At 52.6% G+C, this 19,609-nt stretch overlaps 1 protein-coding gene across 2 annotated transcripts in view; it reads right to left on the bottom strand.

Moving 5' to 3' along the window:
* Nucleotides 1–1,684: 1,684 nt before the first annotated feature.
* PTPRN2 (protein tyrosine phosphatase, receptor type N2) overlaps nt 1,685–19,609 on the bottom strand; it is an 898,882-nt gene continuing 880,957 nt past the window's right edge. For both annotated transcript variants that reach the window (XM_025379168.1, XM_025379167.1), the window contains 2 exons: nt 10,902–10,975; nt 1,685–1,965 (listed from right to left, as the gene is read on the bottom strand). In XM_025379168.1, coding sequence (XP_025234953.1) covers nt 1,894–1,965; nt 10,902–10,975 — 146 coding nt within the window. In that variant the 3' untranslated portion in view covers nt 1,685–1,893. The remainder of the gene's footprint in view (nt 1,966–10,901; nt 10,976–19,609) is intronic.

The raw sequence follows: 19,609 nt of genomic DNA on the forward strand, positions 1-19,609 counted from the left end.
TGCACGGAGGGGCACTGAGGGCGTGTGTGGCATGGATGTGACCTGAGGCTCCTTACTGAGACTGTTTAATCCTGTTTTAAAGATGAAACCTCAGTGACAGCCTGGCCCTTTGTACACATCTAATGCTGCAGATAAAGTGGCAACATGAGCTGGAGTTCTAGGAAACGCCCACGCTTTGTTTCAGCATCTAAGTACCTGTCCAGTGGCTTAGGAAACAAAAAGACGGATGGAGACAATTGTTTCTCCTCCCCAAATAAAGACCACCGGGATGTGAAATCAGAAGTTTAATATGACACAATTAAATATATTTATATATCTCACACCGGAGGTTTCTCTTCAAACATAAGGAGTTAGAAATTACAAGTAGGTATATGCTTCCTATATTCAGATAAATTCATTTCTATTAATTAAATTCCAGATAAAGAGAAGTAATTTTGGAAAAGAAATGATAGCTACATTAAAGCAGTTATTCATTACAATACCATGTAGAGACATAAGCAATATTTCGGCATCATTCTGTCTGCTCAGTAGGCCGCGTTCCCTCTGGTGCGGCCTTTGGAGAGTACAGTCTATCTAAGATGGAGGAAAGCTGCGGGAAGGGCCGGAGGGAGATGCGTTTTCTATCCTTAACCCCACACAGGAAATCTGCAGCCCACACAGCTGCCTCTGCACCGCCTTCCATGTGATTGTCCTGGGTTTAATGAAGTGAATTGTCCTATTTCTGGGGTAGGGGGTGAGGGCGAATCTGATACTCAAATGTTATTTTGTCAAATCCGAGTATCTCTGTGTGCTTAGGTTTACATGATGTCAGAACACGTGGTTCCCTTCCAGGCTCTAAGCAGTGTGTGCAGGTGGCCCTGATCTCCTCTCCTGGGAGGGAAATCCTCGCAGCCCTCTCTGGGCCGCCCTGACCTCCTCCTCTCCCGGAAGGGAAATGTTCAGGGCCCTCTCTGGGGCCCCACAGGTCCGGGATGTGCCTGGAGGAGCCAGTGGGGGCCTGGCAGGGTTCATGTGCTCTTGGGGACCCTCAGAGCTTGCTCAATGCCCAGATTCTTCCTGGTTCTGGTTATCTCACAGGTGAGCATTCACAGGGGCGTCTGTTTTCATAATGTAGAAATCAATATTTTAACATTAAATACACATCTCAATGTTGGGGGTGCATCTGTAACTTTGCAAAGGTGAGGTCAGGGGAGTGCCAGCCTCAAGTGGGCACTACCCATGGGGTGGACAGGTGTCTGCCCCCGGGGAGCCCCTGAATCTTTCTGCTTGGGGTGACAGGTGTGGCCGATGGGGGCTGTCCATGGTGCCCAGGGCAGTGTTGATGGAGATGCAGTGAGGTGCTGTGATTGTCTCACTTGCCCCGAAGCTGCAGGATGTTCAGTTCTGACCCCGCGGCTTCTCCCAATGATAAATTGTCTTAAAGACAAATGCCAAATGTGTCTTGTGCGCCGGGCGGCCTCACTGAGTGCTGCCGGTTTCCCCGGCCCCTCCTGCACAGCAGACCCACCCTCCCAAAAGCGGCAGATGACACGCACACTCTTCCTGCAGACTGCCTTGAACGTACCGGCTACCGCATTGTTCACGCAACATTACTTGCAGCTAAGAATGGGAATGGGTGCTTTAAGAAAAAGTATTTTTTTTAAGCAAGTGAAAATCGATGAACTGATTCTCCTCCACCTATAACTGGATTTTTCCACAAATCTCTCTTTATTATTGTTTGATTAAACAAAAATACACATTTTAACTGCTTAACTGCTAAACTGCGCTGACTACGGGAGAGCTAAGGGCCCTATTACTATGCAGTTATAATAGAAGACACACAATTAAAGTCAGATCACGATTCCTGACGACATCCGTGGGGTGGAGGCTCCCCCGAGGCCCCGAGGCCGCCGCTCACTGGGGAAGGGCCTTGAGGATGGCGTTCACCTCTTCAGCCACGGCTGTCAGCGCGAACTCAAACTGCTCCTGCAGGGCGACAGACGAGAGAAGTGCCCATGAGATGGCGTCCTCCCCCCACTCCTGCCACAGCGTTGGCTCCCTGCAAATGAGAGCTGTGTCCCCCCTTTCCCAACGCAGCATCAGCTCCGTGGCCGTTTCGCAGAAAGAAATTGTTTAGCAAAAAAGGCAAAAGGCTCAGATTTCCTTAGAAAGGAAAGTGTACCTTTTGGTGTATCCAACCATGGACACACACTGGAACTTCTCTCGCACTAGAAAGCCTCATCTTTCCTCCTGTGGGGAGAAGCTGCCCACAGAAGCAGCGAGAAGGAAACGGCTCCCTGCGTCCTGCCCCGTCCTTCTGACACTACGACTCCACGATTCCTCCTCACGGTCGCCCGCCTTGGTGGACGGAGTGAGGGGCAGGTGCAGACACCAGACAGATGTGGCCATTAAAACTCACAATGAGGGCCACGCTTGGGTGTTTCCTGTCCTCAGAAGTGTGGTGTTTCATCGCTTTCGAAATCCACCTGTTACTCAGACCAGACCCACTCCATTCCACATGCTGAGAAACCTCCCCTTGCCCACACCCCTCCTGGCTCAGGGCACGTGCACGTCCACAGCTGCTCGGGCACATGTGTCCACAGCCACTCGGGCATCCACAGACACTCGGGCACGTGTGTCCACAGCCACTCGGGCATCCACAGACACTCGGGTAGGCACAGACACTCGGGCACGTGTGTCCACAGCCACTCGGGCATCCACAGCCACTCGGGCAGGCACACCTGAGGGGCACCCCTCCCTCCACGGACAGCCTGCCAAGAGCATCCAGTGGGCGTGAGGGACGGGTTCACAATGCCAGGACTATTCGCTCCTCCAAAGACCAGGGCTTAGCGCCGGAGGGCGTATCTGCCTCCTCTCCCGCACGTGAGGTAGATAAATGCTCCTTTCCGCTTGCTCTTCAGTTTCCACCTCAAAACACTGCTATGGAAAACCCGAAAGCAGGCCAGCAGCACTCCAGCTACAGCCAAGAACGCGTGGACGGTAACCACATGCAGGCTGTTACCCAGCTAACAACTCTGGGGAGGAAAGCCCTGTCGACGGCTTCGGTACTTGGTCATTTAAGGAATAGGGTAGCCCTGAACCAAAAATGATCATTTCCATTTTTGAATGTTTAGTGCATAACAGAAACATGGAAAATAGCTTGAACCAAAGACATCAGAAAGTCACAATAACGTGATGCTCGTTTTGAGACAAAAGACGGTTTCTCCTTTCATATTCCTCTGCCCTGATGCCGACGGAATGGTCTGCTGGGGACTCTACCCGCCTTTGGCAGTGTGGCCACGCGGCCTCTTAGGGGATGTGTTAGAATCTATTATTAAAGGAGTCAACTGAGTGTGGCAGCCACGTCAGGGTGGGAGCCGGGGAGATGCGTGTGCCTGCGCCCTGTCTCTCTCCCCTCTGCACTGCCAGAGAGCACCTTTCTGCTCCTCAAAATCATGTGGGAGCCGCCCCTGTGGGGGCACGGGCTCAGGGCGGGCTGTGCCGGGAAGGTCCACAAACGTTCTGTCTAAATGCTGACCCTCCCACAAGGAAGGTGCCGTTTAGGGGATCCAGGCTAAATACGCATCAACAGCCACCCAGGCCATTTCTTCCCCAGTGCTGGGCTGCCAGTGCCCTGAGGCCTTGTGAGGGCTTGGAAATGCCGAAAACTAAGCGTGGCTTTTCGGGAAGCGAAATGTAAGTGTCGTCTATCTATTTACATCTTCCAACACACTGGAAATCTAGCCTGAGAAATGATCTTTAAAGGGAAGAATAGAGAAGCACCGCCGTCCCGCCGCCCCCAGTGCAGTGGAGGCTGGAAAGCGCTTCCACCCCCAGGGCTGGGTGCCCATCCCGCAGAGCTGCCCGGCCTCTCACACAGCCACTTGCGGCATCCAACAGGAAAGCCCAGTATCCATGCTACGGGGGAGGGGACGGGCGGGGGAACCCCACCAGGTGTGGATCGTAACTATTTCCAGGACTGCACAGTCACCGGACAGAGCAGCAGGAAGGGAACCGGGCCGCGGAGACACGCGCTCTACTCACTGGCCATGTTTGACAATTGTTACCGCACTGTTGGGCTCAAAGGAGAAGCAGCCCCGCCGGGCGTCTGGGCTGGTGTGTGCCGAGCACCTTACTCAGAGCCCGCTGGGTCCTGTGGGCGTCGGTTGGCAAGAGGAGGGGGCGCTTCCTGGAGGGTGCTGTGAGCCTCACAGCTGGCGTTTGAGGGGACGGGGCTTGTGGATCATCTTGTCCTTTATCGTGAAGGGTCAGCCGCGTGCAGCGCCGGGATGCAGCGCCCATGCCCTGTGGGTCCTTGAAGGCCTGGGGCCACGTTCTGAGCAGCATCTGCTGAGCAAGTGTCACCTAGACCCGCACCCTAGATCCGGTGTAGGCGGGGAAAACCCCAGCCTTTGGAGAACTTCTATGATAGGAGTTTATTTCAAAGGAGTAAAACACAATAGCAATGGATGACCAAACGACCGTCTTAGCCTAAACTGCCTCTCAGTGCCAGCAGTCTGAGCGGGAGGGGCGCACAGCCTCCTGGGTTTGCAAAGACAGGACATTTGAGAGACCGAGTCAGGACATTCTAAGCAAGAAAGCATTTTTGAACATACACTAAAATAAAATTTGAGGCCTGCTGGAGAAAGATCCCACGGCTTCTTCCAGTGGAACTGCACCCCTTGGAGAAGTGGCTGCAGCGGGACGGCCCAGCCAGGCTCAGGCCAGGTCAGGCTGTCTGGTCACCACCCCTGTGTCCACACTGGACAGCGAGTGGGAACGCCCTTTCTCAGGCTGTCCTGGGGCAACCACAGGGTGCCCACATAGCTGGTGGAGGGATGGAGGCTGCAGGAGCCGCCGTGGCTCTCAGATACCTGCTGCTGGAGTCAGGGTCGGCCGGGGGTGGAAGCTGTGGAGCTTTGCGGAGGCCGCTTGGATTTCTATTTGTGCTTATGTTTATATTTGTAATTCTTCAGGTGTAAACAAAGGCCTGGGTGGAGATAGGAACCTTAAAGGGGGCCTCAGTGAACGTGTCTCTGAGCCACCTGTGCCCTCCAGGAGGCTGCACACACCCGTGTGGGGCGGCTTCCCCCAGCACCTCTCAAAAGGGGGTGAGGATGACACACCTTCCTGTGTCTGTCACCTTCAGCTTCTCTTTTCACAAAAGTAGACCAGCTCCAAGCCACACTGTGAGAGTTGAGCCCTGCCCAAGTTAGGGACTAGGCATTGTGTGTGTGTACACCGGGGCAGAGGACAGAGATGGAGAGACGGAGAGAGATGGAGACAGATGGAGAGAGACAGAGAGAGGTGGAGAGAGACAGAGAGAGGTGGAGAGAGATGGAGAGAGGTAGAGACGGAGAGAGGTGGAGAGAGATGGAGAGAGATGGCGAGAGGTGGAGAGAGGCGGAGAGCCACAGAAATGAACAGTTTCAATGGCACGGGAGGCCTTGGGAGAGGTGGGCTGCGGGCCCGAGGCTGATGGGTGAGTGTGGACTGCACTACGCATGATGGAATCCGTGTCTGTCACTCCAGTGCTGTGCTGGGTTGGGAAGATAGGAGCATGTCTAGGCCATGCCCTGCTTCTGGGACCGAGGACTACACTGGGTACATCTGAGGAGGAGGCTGAGGTCAGGCTTTAGGACAAGGGGCTGGCACAGAAGAAAATGGGGAAGGAAGAAACTAAAATGCAGATGTGAGATGACAGGTTGGGGAGAGCGATGCACGGGCAGCACGTGGACATGCACGGGGTCTCCCGCCCAGTGAGAAAAGCACGGGGGTCTCCCGCCCAGTGAGGGGGGCGCATGATCTCCCGTCCAGTGAGGAAAGCGCGGGGTCTCCCGCCCAGTGAGGGGGCGTGGGGCTTCTTGGGTGTGGGACACACTCATCACTGGCTCTGCTTCTGGAACTGACAAATGTAAAAGAGGAAACACCATTGTGGGCAGGAAAGTGTTAAGGTCCTTGGTTAAATGGGAAACTCTTGAGACGTGTGGTGGGAAGGAAGGGAAGAACTGCTCTACCACAGATGCACAGATGGGAGAGAGGTGTGATTTCAGCCTTGTCTGCCATCCCTCATGTCTGCTGAGGGTGTGTGCACACAGCGATGTGTGTGGGTGTGTGTGTGTGCATGCAGCTGTGTATGGATGTGCACCATGTGTGTGGGTGCGTAGGTGTGTGTGGGTGTGTGCAGTGGTGCAGGTGTGCATGGGTGTGTACAGGTGTGTGGGTTTGTAGATGTGTGTGGGGGTGTGCACCATGTACAGCTGTGGAGGTGTGTGGGTGTGTAGGTGTGTGTGTGGGGTGTATGCATGGGTGTGTGCAGGTGTTTGGTGTGCAGTTGGGTGTGGCTGTGTGCGTGTGTAGGTGTTTGTGGGTGTGGGGGTGTGTGCAATGTGTGGGTGTGTGCAGTGTCCATGGCTGTGTAGGTGTGCACTCTGTGCAGATGTGTGGGTGTGCACAGTGTGCATGGCTGTGTGGGTGTGCACCACGTACGTGGGTGTAGGTGTGTGGTTGTATGCATGGGTGTGTGCAGATTTGTGTGTACACTGTGTGGGTGTGTGGTTGTATGCATGGGTGTGTGCAGGTGAGTGTGCACTGTGTGTGGGTGTGTAGGTGTGTGTGGTTGTATGCATGGGTGTGTGCAGATGTGTGTGTGCACTGTGTGTGGGTGTGTGTGGTTGTATGCATGGGTGTGTGCAGGTGTGTGTGTGCACCATGTGTGTGGGTGTGTAGGTGTGTGTGGTTGTATGCATGGGTGTGTGCAGATGTGTGTGTGCACTGTGTGTGGGTGTGTGTGGTTGTATGCATGGGTGTGTGGTGTGTGTGTGCACAGTATGTGGGTGTGTGTGGTTGTATGCATGGGTGTGTGCAGGTGTTTGGGTGTGTGCAGTTGGGTGTGGCTGTGTGCGTGTGTAGGTGTTTGTGGGTGTGGGGGGTGTGTGCAATGTGTGGGTGTGTGCAGTGTCCATGGCTGTGTAGGTGTGCACTCTGTGCAGATGTGTGGGTGTGCACAGTGTGCGTGGCTGTGTGGGTGTGCACCACGTACGTGGGTGTAGGTGTGTGTGGTTGTATGCATGGGTGTGTGCAGATTTGTGTGTACACTGTGGGTGTGTGGTTGTATGCATGGGTGTGTGCAGATGTGTGTGTGCACTGTGTGTGGGTGTGTGGTTGTATGCATGGGTGTGTGCAGGTGTGTGTGTGCACCGTGTGGGTGTGTAGGTGTGTGTGGTTGTATGCATGGGTGTGTGCATATGTGTGTGTGCACTGTGTGTGGGTGTGTGGGGTTGTATGCATGGGTGTGTGGTGTGTGTGTGCACAGTGTGTGGGTGTGTGTGGTTGTATGCATGGGTGTGTGCAGGTGAGTGTGCACAGTGTGTGTGGGTGTGTAGGTGTGTGTGGTTGTATGCATGGGTGTGTGCAGGTGTGTGCGTGTGCACAGTGTGTGTGGCTGAGTGTGTCGCCTCTGGCAGCTCGTGTGGTGTCAAATCCTGAGCTGCGGTTCAGCCTCTGGGTGCCTGGACTTTTTTTCTAAGATGACGGAGTTTGTGGTCAGGGACTGAGTGAAATATTTTCTATTCGACCCAAATTCCAGGGAGGAAACAGCTCTCCCGAGGGTCTTTTTTACTGTAGCGATGGTGTTTTGCTGTCGGGGCCTGTGGTCATCCTGGTCTCCGGGTGCTCACATCTACGGCTCGTTCCTTCCTTGTCTTCAGTTCCAAACGAGGCGACGTGACTTCCTCCGTTCAAAGGAGCTGCAGACGCCTCCTCTTGGCTTCATGGAAGAAAAGCATTCAGACTGGACAGCAGCATTCAGATTGGACAGCAGCATTGTGCCCAAATAATTTTTCTATCTTTGTGAAATTGAACTTCTAGGGGAAGTTCAGTCTCGGGGCAATGTTGGGCAGCGCAGTCATGGGTTGACAGTGACTTTCGCATGGTTCCCATTTCCTTATGCCTTGAAGTTCCAGGAGCTGAATTTATGTGCATGCTCCAAGACGGCTCCTGAACACAAACCCTAAGGAAGACGGGGAACTCCTCGGGATGCCCAGTCCAAGAAGGAAGCAGCTAGGAAGCTGACTCTGAATCTGGAGTGCAGAAAACGGAGCTTTGGGTCACCAAGTGATCTGGGCAACAGGACAAGAGTGTGTACGTGTTATCATCTTGCCATTTATTTATTTATTTTATATTGAAGTTCTGGGATCCACGTGCAGGGTGGGCAGGTTTGTTCCATAGGTAAGCATGTGCCATGGTGGTTTGCTGCCCCCATCAACCCATCACTGAGGAATTAGGCTCCGCATGCATTAGCTATTGATCCTGATGCTCTCCCTCTCCCTTCCCCACTGACAGGCCCCAGTGTGTGCTGTTCCCTTCCCAGTGTCCATGTGTTCTCATTGGTCAGCTCTCATTTACAAGTGAGAACAGGCGGTGTTTGGTTTTCTGTTCCTGCATTAGTTTGCTGAGGATAATGACCTCCAGCCCCATCCATGTCCTTGCAAAGGGCATGATCTCATTCCTTTTTATGGCTGCATATTATTCCACAGCGTATTCGCACCACATTTTCTCTATCCAGTCTATCACTGACGGGCATTTGGGTTGGTCCCAGGTCTTTGCTGTCATCTTACCATTTAAAAATAGAGTAGAACGGAACACCTGGCACGTCACGATCGTGATTGTGGCTTTCTCTTTCTCTGATGAGTCCCGAAGCACCTCACTTCACGAAGGGTCTTGGGACCACCCTGCACGCCTCAGTCATCAGTGTGCCAGGAAGGGCTCGTTCTGGCAAACAGGATACACACAATGCAGGCCTGGAGGCTTTGCTCTTTGCAATGTTTTTTCACTTTTGGCAAGAAGATATCCCCTTGAGATGATTTTGCCAGACCCATCCTAAAACCAGTGTGTGTTCCGGGCAAACTCACCCATCCAGAGGGGAAGAGGCTGCCTGAGAGGCAGGCAGACACGTGGGGAGGAAACTAATTTGAATTTAGATTTCCTGGGACTTATCCCAGAGTGGGCCTCGGTGTGGAGTCACCATCACACCTGCCTGAGGTGGCGCTCGCTGTCCATTCCTGGTTATGCGTGCCCCGTTCTCCCAGCCTCCATGGCCTCCTCTGTCCAGTTCGGAGCCACCTGAAGCTCCCGGGACTCAGGGCCAGCCAGAAGGCGGTACGTGCCTGTCTTCACAAGGCCACCTCTTTTGCTGCTAGGCAGCCAGGCCAGGAGGATGGTCAGTGCGGCAAGATGGACCCTTCCATGGATGGACCCTTCCATGGCATGAAACCTTGGAACTCCTTGGTACAGAGAGGCCAGACATACATCAACCTCACGTCCAGTTCTTGTTGAGACAAAGCTCAACCGAACTTTTTTGTTTTGACCGCTGTTGCTGCTGGAACAGCAGCTGTCCCCTGTGTCACTTCCTCTCTCGACAGCCTCACAATACGTGCCGAGTGCTGTGGTGAACAAGCAGAAGGAAAGACAGACGTGCGCACAGTCCCAGCTTCTCCCCGAGAGACACTGAGGAACCACACAGGGAAAAATCAGCACCCAGCCACGCAGAAACCTCCAGACACACGCCTCAGTGGGTGTGGATGTGAGGCTCCCTTGTGAGGGACATTCCTGCCTCCCCTGCCCCGCCCGGACCACGGGGGACATGGGACACACCTAGACAAGAGACGTTCCACAAAGACAGAGCAAGGCTGCTGGCGCTCTAGAAGACCTCACGGCCGTGAAGCGTCCCGGACAGCAGAGGAGCCATGAGCCCCTCGCATGGCCGCCCCGGGCATGTCCTGCTCCAGGGGAAGTTCCCTGGTGGGGCACGGAGGGCATCGGGCTGGGACTATCGGTCAGTCAGTGGTTTGTTTAGATGCTGACTTCCTGGGTTTGGTCACTGCACTGTGGTTACGTGAGGTGTTCATATTTGGGGACACTAGGTGGAGGGTTGGTGGATTATTTCTGAGTTTTTTTTTTTTCCTCTGGAGGCTGAGGCAGGAGAATCACTTGAACCTGGGAGGCAGAGGTTGCAGTGAGCTGAGATTTCACCACTGCACTCCAGCGTGGGTGACAGAGCGAGACTCCGTCTCAAAAAATAAAACAAACAAAAAAACCCAAAACAACAACAACAAAAAACCGAAGAAAATATACTGTCCCAAGACTTACAAAGAACTTTCACAAAATCACGTGATGGTGCTACCAGTTGCACAGAGAGGGCAAAAAGAAACAGGGGAGTAGAGAGGCCAAAGGCACGCCAAGCCCAGCCTCAGGGCGAGAAGCCAGACACACATCAACCTCACGTCCAGTTCTCGTTGAGCCAAAGCTCACCAGAATTTTTTTTGTGTTGACCCCTGTTGCTGCAAACTGGGTCTCTTCAGCAAGTGTGAGCGATTCTGTGTGCTCCACAAAGTGCAGGCCCCAGAGAGGCCGGGCAGCACTCAGCGAGCTCAGAACATCCTCCGGAGGGTTCTGGGATTTATCGTCAACCTGTTTCTACAAAAATACAGCATTCTCCCCCCACCCCCAAATCTAGTGAATGGAAAGAGCCAGTGAATCGAGTTCCTACGACTTGAGATGTGGCTGCATCTGGAGGTGTTGCAGGAATCGTCAGTGGACCTCTGGGGGCCCAGACGTGCCCCCACCCATGCAGGACCAGTGTGGACGAGGCCGGCCAGAGCAGAGCAATGGGTGTGTGGCTCACAGTAAACCAGGCCCTCCCCGTGCTCCTGTGGCTCACATTAAACCAGGCCCTCCCCGTGCTCCTGTGGCTCACATTAAACCAGGCCCTCCCCGTGCTCCTGTGGCTCACAGTAAACCAGGCCCTCCCCGTGCTCCTGTGGCTCACAGTAAACCAGGCCCTCCCTGTGCTCCTCTCGGGAACACGGCCACAGAGAAGCACCTTTAATGGGTCCATGTCCTGGAGGAGAGACTGACAGTACCTTCGTCTGGACCATGCCGGGTCTCTGGTCCCTCAAGTGCTCCAGGGTTGCTGCGATATCAATCTCTTTAGCACCTGCAACAAACCACAAATTGGGCTGAGTTCAGAGCACAAGATAATCCATGCCACATCTGTCAATCTCCTGCTAGCCACGTTCCCTCTGGGCTGAGAGGCCAATTGAAAATTATTACACTCATCCCTCAGCAGGCTGGCAGGCAGCTGCAATTTCAGTGTTCATATAGAAGACGAAGGCAGGGGCAGCTTTCATTAGCATTAATTCCAGAAAGCTGGGCTGAAAAATGGTTATAAGATGCTCATACAGATACTTACCAATAGCAGGCCGTCGCCATCAGAAACCAAAGCTGGTTTTCTTTTCTTTTTTATTTTTTTTTTTGTTTGACACTTCAGGGAATGTCGTAAATCATAGGGAACCACATATAAACTTTACCTTTGATTGCATAGGATTACTTTTTCATTTAAAGAAATAAAAAATCAGATTAATTTAGATTAATGGACTTAACCTTAATATTGGCTTTTAACTGTAGAGTTTCCTGCTTTTTAAACTCTAAGGTTCCACGTTTTGGGTCTGAGTAAAGGTTACTGAGTAAATGGCTACTCCCAGCTCGGCAGTTCACCGAAAGCTCCATCCTCCTGTAGACAGCACCGATCTCACGGCAGGTGTTGCTGGCTGCACTCAAATCATGCTATTTAAGTTTTAAATTTTAAGCTAATAATTAATTCAGCACATATTCTTGTTTTTCCATTTTGCTAGGTTCTTTAGTAGACAGATAATGAGCAGGACAGGGTCCCGACCTCTCCAGCGTGTTGCAGGTGAGAGGGGGAGACAGGACACAGCCGCCAGGATGAGAAACACGGAGAGGTGTGGGATGAGGAGCAGGAGGCACCTCTGAAGCGGGTCAGAATCCCACAGGGAAACCCACATGGGTGCCAGGCACTTCATGTCCCCTCTACCACGTCCCCTCTACCACGTCCCCTCTACCGAACACGGTGAACTGAGAACCGTGGTCACCCCAGTCGCAGATGAGGAAATGGAGACATGGCCAACAGTGTGTCCAAGCCACAGAGAGAAGGAAGCCGCAGTCATTGGAACCCTGACTACCATGGGCAGGACAGTGCTGGCCAAAGACCTGAGGAGGCTCAGGTGGCCCAGAGTCAGGTGGGCCCCGGGCCTTTCTCTCTGGCCGTAACCTGAGTGCACACCACATTCCTCACCCAGCCAATCAGGAGAGCAGGTTTAAAATTCCTAAGGTTCCTCAATTTCCTTTCCCTGTGGTTCTGCAGCTTCATAGGGTGGCAATTGAAAAGTCAGTGCGGGCTCGGGCTCCAGGATCATCCCAGCAGGGTAGTGGGTGCCTGCAAAGCACCTCCAAGTCACAGGGCCTGCTTCAGAGCCACAGGCAGCCGGAGGGAAAGGCAGGGGTGACAGGGAGGCTGGGGAGGACACGCGCTGGAACCAAATGTCATATTTGCATGAAAGGAGAACAAAGCAGGTGGCACAGAGAATCTGGCCATCAGGACAGCCCTGCAGTGGCTCCACCAGGGAGGCCCGGCACGAGATGACCACCCCACCTGCCCTGCCTGGCTGGAGGGTCTCCCCACCCTTGAACACAGAAGGTGGAGACATTGGCATCCCCCAGCAGGAACAGGGCTTGTGGTGATGGGAGCCACTGTCGGGGCTAAGCTGGCCGTCCCTCCAGCTCCCATCCTCTCGCTAAAGGACCCCATTCTCCTGGGCAGGGAAGACCATGAGGGCCGCCACCTTTTAAGCCAGGCCACTGCAGGCAGGAAAGGAGCCTCTCTCTTGGGGCAGCCCCTGTGAGCTCAGCCACCAGGGAACTAGCTGGCAGTTCATGTGGGTGGAAGGTGAGGTCAGGTTCACAGGTTTCCTTAATTGCTCCTCTTTGGGTCTCCAAAGGCCTCAAAAGTCGACAAGGCCACAGTAAATACAATCTTGTTTTAAAAGAAATCCATAAATTTAAAACAGCCTGACACGAACGGGTGAGTTTGCCAAATGGTAGAGAGGAAGGGAGGAAGCTGAAGGGAGGAAGCCGAAGGACCCCTCCTGCAGCTACAACTGTGGCGGCCGAGGATGCCGCTTCCTCTCCTCCTCCTCTCACGGGCACTCCGGCAGTTGTGCTCACATAGCAGAATCATGGCAGAAACAATGCAGGGGGACTGGCCTCTCTGAGACAAGCTTGTCTTATGAAAGTCAAGTCCCTGCATGGAGAGCGTGAGGTTAGTCTCAGTGCCATGGCACGAACGTTCGTGCTTCAGCCAAAAAAACTCCTCAGAAACGCCCACATCGTCTGTTGCACCGTGACTGTACCTTTGGTAGGAGCTGTGGCTTCTGCACACATTGTCCCCAGAACTTTGCTGCAGTTTAAATGTGAAAAATACCACAACCGTAGGCAGAAGGATAAATAAGCTGCAATTCACAGCATCTTTCAAGCATCTCAAGTTGGTATAAAGGCTCAAGCTAAACAGAGACCCCAGATGGGGCTTGGGGCTCACCCAAAGGAAGGCCACTGGCCAACATGCACTCCACAGACACTGTGCACCCCACAGCCAGCACACACCCCACAGCCACCGCACACCCCACACACCCCACAGCCACCACACACCCCACAGCCAGCACACACCCCACAGCCACCACACACCCCACGGCCACCACACACCCCACACACCCCACAGCCACCACACACCCCACAGGCACCGTGCACCCCACAGCCAGCACACACCGAACAGCCAGCACACACCCCACAGCCAGCACACACCGAACAGCCAGCACACACCCCACAGCCAGCACACACCCCACAGCCAGCACACACCCCACAGCCAGCACACACCCCACAGCCACCACACACCCCACAGCCAGCACACACCCCACAGCCACCACACACCCCACGGGCACCGTGCACCCCACAGCCAGCACACACCCCACGGGCACCGTGCACCCCACAGCCAGCACACACCCCACAGCCAGCACACACCCCACAGCCAGCACACACCCCACAGGCACCGTGCACCCCACACACCCCACAGCCAGCACACACCCCACAGCCAGCACACACCCCACAGTCACCATGCATCCCACAGCCAGCATGCATCCCACAGCCAGCATGCACCCCACAGCCAGCACGCACCCCACAGCCGGCATGCACCCCATGACCACCACACACTCCACGGCCACCACATACCCCCCAGGAACCATGCACTCTATGGCCACTGCACACCCTGTGGCTACTGATCACATACCCCACAGTCACTGCGCACCCCATGGTCACCACACACCCCAAATTCTGCTGGATTGGCTCTTTAGAAATCATCCAGAAGAAATGGCAAGACGTTTGCTGTTTAACTACCACGTGTAAAAAACAGTAACATAACTAAATAGCTTCCCGATAAAAGTAACACAGTATTTCTATGTACAAGGAAACCTGCCCTCTCATTTACAAAGGAAGTCATTCTGCAAAGCAGCTGGCCGCGTGAATAACAGCTCAGAAACTGGGAATGTATCAGCTCCATCTAACACTGGGTGTTGTAACTCCTCACACATCCCGACTGCTGACCTCAGCACGATGCTGACCTGGACTGAGTGGGGAGGGGACAGGCCGAGGTGCAGGACCAGGGAGGCTCCGTGTGCTGGGGCCTCACATCCACGTTTAGAGCACACTGTCTATCTTCCGCTGTTCGCTGCTGGGATTGGAAACCAGGTTCTAACACACAAAATGTATTATAACTAGTCTTGTGTAATTAAAAATGTAAGGTGTCTATTGGCTTTTAAGAAATTTTCCCAACACCAAAAAAGGTGAGTTAAGGCAGGAGTGCTGGGGTTGCCGACAGACGCCGAGTTGTGTCAGGTGACACAGGGAAGATCGAGCTACAGAGCTGAGGTGTGGGTTTCCGCTCTGCACCCTATGCTGGGCGTGGTGGGGAAGCTGGATGGGCCAGCCTCACCTCTGGAGGGGCTTTCCTCCCGTTTCCAGGGTCCAGTGAGGGTCCAGTGAGGGTCCAGTGAGATGATGCATGATTACGTGTAATTTACAAAACGCATTTGATACTCAGGCGACCTCACAGATCTCGTGAGCAAACTCTTCTGGGAGAGGGTGAGATCCAATCAGTTATGTTCTCTGAAGCCTTACAGGCACGAGGACAGCAGCAGCTTCTACGGGGATCCCTCAGCTCTCTGTCTCAGGAGTCATGAACCTCAGGAGAAGCAGGTGTGGTATAAATAGTCTGATTCAAGAGACAGGGAGCTCTCAGCCTTCCCAAGATGTCACGTTCAGGGTTCATCTGGGCCACAGAGTTAAAACCTCTGTCCTTTAGTTGGCTTAGGGTACTTGCTTTTAGTCCCTGAAACTTCTTTTTTAAAACGACTTTCAACGGCAATGTCACCTGAAGGGCTGTGTGTATGATTGTGCTAGTGTGGAATCCTGGGCGACCGTCCCTCACTGGCAACTGCCCTCCTAAATTCTGGCCGGAGCCATGAAGCCGTCAGGAGCTGTAGCAGGTGCGGGTGAGGAAGGGGCTCTCCCTCCACGTGCACTGATCTCTGGAGATGGTCATCGCTGGCAGCTGCCTCCCAGAACAGCGGCGTGGTCCTCAGATAAAATGCGATGGATAAAGTCTCTCTTATTTCACGACATTGTGGCTCCCTCTCAGACTGTGGTTTGTGAGGAAAAGTGAAAAAAGGAAGGAGAAAGACGCGCCGGGTCATCCCCAGACAACATGGGGAGAACTGGGCTGAAATACAGAACGACACGGGAGCATGCCTCCAAATCGCAATGAGTCCAAGACCAAAACTGAAGAGCAGAGGAAACGGAGTTAATGCTTAAAAAGTGTGTGGCACCAACATTAGGTCCGTAATGGATGTATTAGTAAAATCAGCTGTCTGCTGTGGATAGCTCCTGCTTCTTGCATGCTAGAATTAAGAACAATTCCTTACTTGAAGTGTGGCAGAGAGAGAAGCTTTCATAGAACCCATGCGTGAAATCTTTCATAAGGGACAGACTCTGGACAGCCAGGCTCAGGCCAGGCGTCGGGTCCTGCCTGCTCTCGTGCCCTCCTGAGCATGGGTGCAGCCAGGCCGGGCACCAGATCCTGCCCACTCTCGTGCCCTCCTGAGCATGGGTGCGGCCAGGCCGGGCGCCAGATCCTGCCCACTCTCGTGCCCTCCTGAGCATGGGTGCGGCCAGGCCGGGCACCAGATCCTGCCCGCTCTCGTGCCCTCTGGAGCACGGGTGCGGCCAGGCAGGGCAGGGGCACAACGCTGGCATTGGTAAAGCACCTGCTGGGTGGGCATGTGTCCCCCTTCACTTGGCTTTTCTTGGTGTCGAAGATTCACTTAAAGCCTCCACTGCATAGAAAGCTCCCTCTAGTGCATTTAAAGTAGAATTCTCTCTGGAAAAATCCAATTTTGCTGACAAGGTGAAGGAGCAGCTAATAAAAGTGAAATTCCAGGTAAACGGAAAGACCCAGTGGTGTGACGCTCACATTGAAAAGCCTGCAAACAGTCGAGGAGTCAGAGCACACGCAAAGAAAATCCGGATGGAAGGAAAGAAAGGAACCTTAACGATGGTTACCGGGGACAGAGGGTGGGTCCACAGAGAAGTTCCAGACGTTTTCCACCTAAGAAGCATCGTGGTGATTCAAACACCAGGAAATGAATAGACTCAGTGGAGCCTCTTTCTGCTACTTGATGAGGTTTAATTTGAGTTGTCAGTGTTGGGAATATACAGGGAAGTGATGAATGGACTCAGTGGAGCCACTTTCTGCTACTTGACCAGGTTTGAGTTGTCAATGTCGGGAACGTACACGGAAGTGACGCAGGCTGCCATCTTGGCCAGCACCTCAGTGTGGTGAGCGCTGGCTGAGTTGGTTTCTTGTTTGGATTGGGCTGCACCCTCATGCCTGGGACACCCAGGAAGACCCACCTCTCTTGCTGTTAGTGGACCGGGGAGGGAGCCACAGACACCAGGCTCTGCATGCTCCGCTGGCACCTGAATGGCCGCTGGGTACCATGCCGTGCCTAGCTCAGCAAATGTAAATCGTTCTCATCATTATTTTCTAATTCACTCAGGGCTCATTGGGTTAAAAGTTTATACATTGGTTAAATACATTTTTAAGACAACAGATGGTTTTTTTTAGCTTTAGAGAAAAAATGTTAACCATTAAACAAAAGCCATTAAAAGAATATTAGTATTAAAGTATTAAAACTATTTGTCACAATGAAAGAATCCATCTGAAGTTAAAGAAAACCAAGCAAATATGCTACTGGTGTCTCTTTACAAGGCCTGTTTGATTTCTCCTGTACTCTGGCTCTTGGCTGACCGAGCCATGTGATTCAGCTCATGGCCCTAGACCACATCCTCCCAGTAAACAGAGTGAACGCGGACGGATGGGGTGTGCTGGGAGGACCATTGTCACCGTCTCTCGACTGTCATTCTTCCGCGTGGCTTCCAGCAGCCTGTTCATGGATAATAACTGGATGAGCGCACATAAGTTTTATTACAATTTTACTCAGAGGTTTTGCAGACGGCAGGGATGCAATGTATTCTTTTTTTCTTGAAAGTGAAAAAGACAATGTGTGCCAAGCGTTCAAGAGAGAGAGGCCTTTACTTGCAGGAGAAAATTTTCTCAACTCCACCCTCTGGAAGAACTGAAGAAAAGCTTGGTCCTAACTAAATGCATTCGAATTAAGGACACATGGTGATTATTACGAATCCAGATAAGGAACGAAGTGGAACAGTTCCTGTGCCCTGGGAGGCGCAGAGCTCCTCACTCACCCAGGCTGGGATATTTCTGCTTTGTCTGGGATATTTTCATGTGCACACGCACATGCACACACCCAAACAACACACACACCCACACTCATGTCATACATATGCACACGCACACACACACACAGGCATACACACACCACACAATACACACCTACACTCACGTCATACATACGCACATGCACACACACACATATACACACAGGCATGTGCACACCACACAACACATACCCATACTCACATCATACATATGCACACGCACACACACACAGGCATGCACACACCCAAACACATTCACACTCATGCCATACATACGCACATGCACACACATATACACACAGGCATGCACACACCACACAATATACACCTACATCCACGTCATACATATGCACATGCACACACACACATATACACACAGGCATGCACATACCACACAACACACCCACGTCATACATACGCACATGCACACACATACAGGCATGCACACACCACACAACACACACGTCATACATATGCACATGCACACACACATATAGGCATTCACATACCACACAATACTCACAGCCACACTCATGTCATACATACATGCACACACATACACATGTAGGCACACACCCAAACACACACACCCACACTCACGTCATACATACGTACACACAGGCATGCACAGACCACACAACACACCCACACTCACATACACACATGCACACACATGCGTATACACACAGGCATGCACACACCACACAACACACACACCCACACTCATGTCATACATACGCACATGCACACACATATACATACAGACATGCACACACCACACAACACACCCACACTCACGTCATGCATATGCACATGCACACACACACACACGGCATGCACACACCCATTCACACTCACGTCATACATACGCACATGCACACACGTACACATGCATACACACACCCAATCACACGTCATACATATGCACATGCACACACACAGACGCATGCACACACCAAAACACACACCCCATGTCATACATATGCACATGCAGGCACACACACATGCACACACCCAAACATGCACATCCCACACTCACATGTCGTACATACACACGTCCACACACATATACACATGTGTGCACATGCCCACACTACACTCACACCTCACACTAATGTCATACATACAAGCACACATACACATGCACATGTCCATAATATGCACACCCCACACTTCATACATATGCACACACATGCACACAGATATACACACAGGCATGCACACACAACACACCCACGCTCACATGTCATACATATGCACATGCACACACATATACACACAGGAATGCACATGCCCACACAACATGCACACCCCACGCTGACGTCACACATATGCACACACATGCACGTCATACATGTGCACATGCAGGCACACACATGCACACACCCAAACATGCACATCCCACACTCACATGTACATACACACGTCCACACACATATACACGTATGCACATGCTCACACTACACTCACACTCCACACTAATGTCATACATATGCACCTACAAGCACACATACACATGCACACGCCCACAATATGCACACCCCACACTTCATACATATGCACACACATGCACACATGTATACACACAGGCATGCACACACAACACACACCCACGCTCACATGTCATACATATGCACATGCGCACACACATATACACACAGGAATGCACATGCCCACACAACAGGCACACCCCACGCTGACGTCACATGCACACACATGCACAATGTCATACATATGCACATGCATGCACACACATATACATAGGCATGCACGCATCCACACAAGATGCACACAGCACACTCGTGTCATACACACACACACAGATATACACACAGGCACGCACACACTAACATGCACATCCACACTTATG

The sequence above is a fragment of the Theropithecus gelada genome, chromosome 3 (assembly GCF_003255815.1).
Source record: "Theropithecus gelada isolate Dixy chromosome 3, Tgel_1.0, whole genome shotgun sequence".
In the NCBI taxonomy this organism is placed as follows: Eukaryota; Metazoa; Chordata; class Mammalia; order Primates; family Cercopithecidae; genus Theropithecus; species Theropithecus gelada.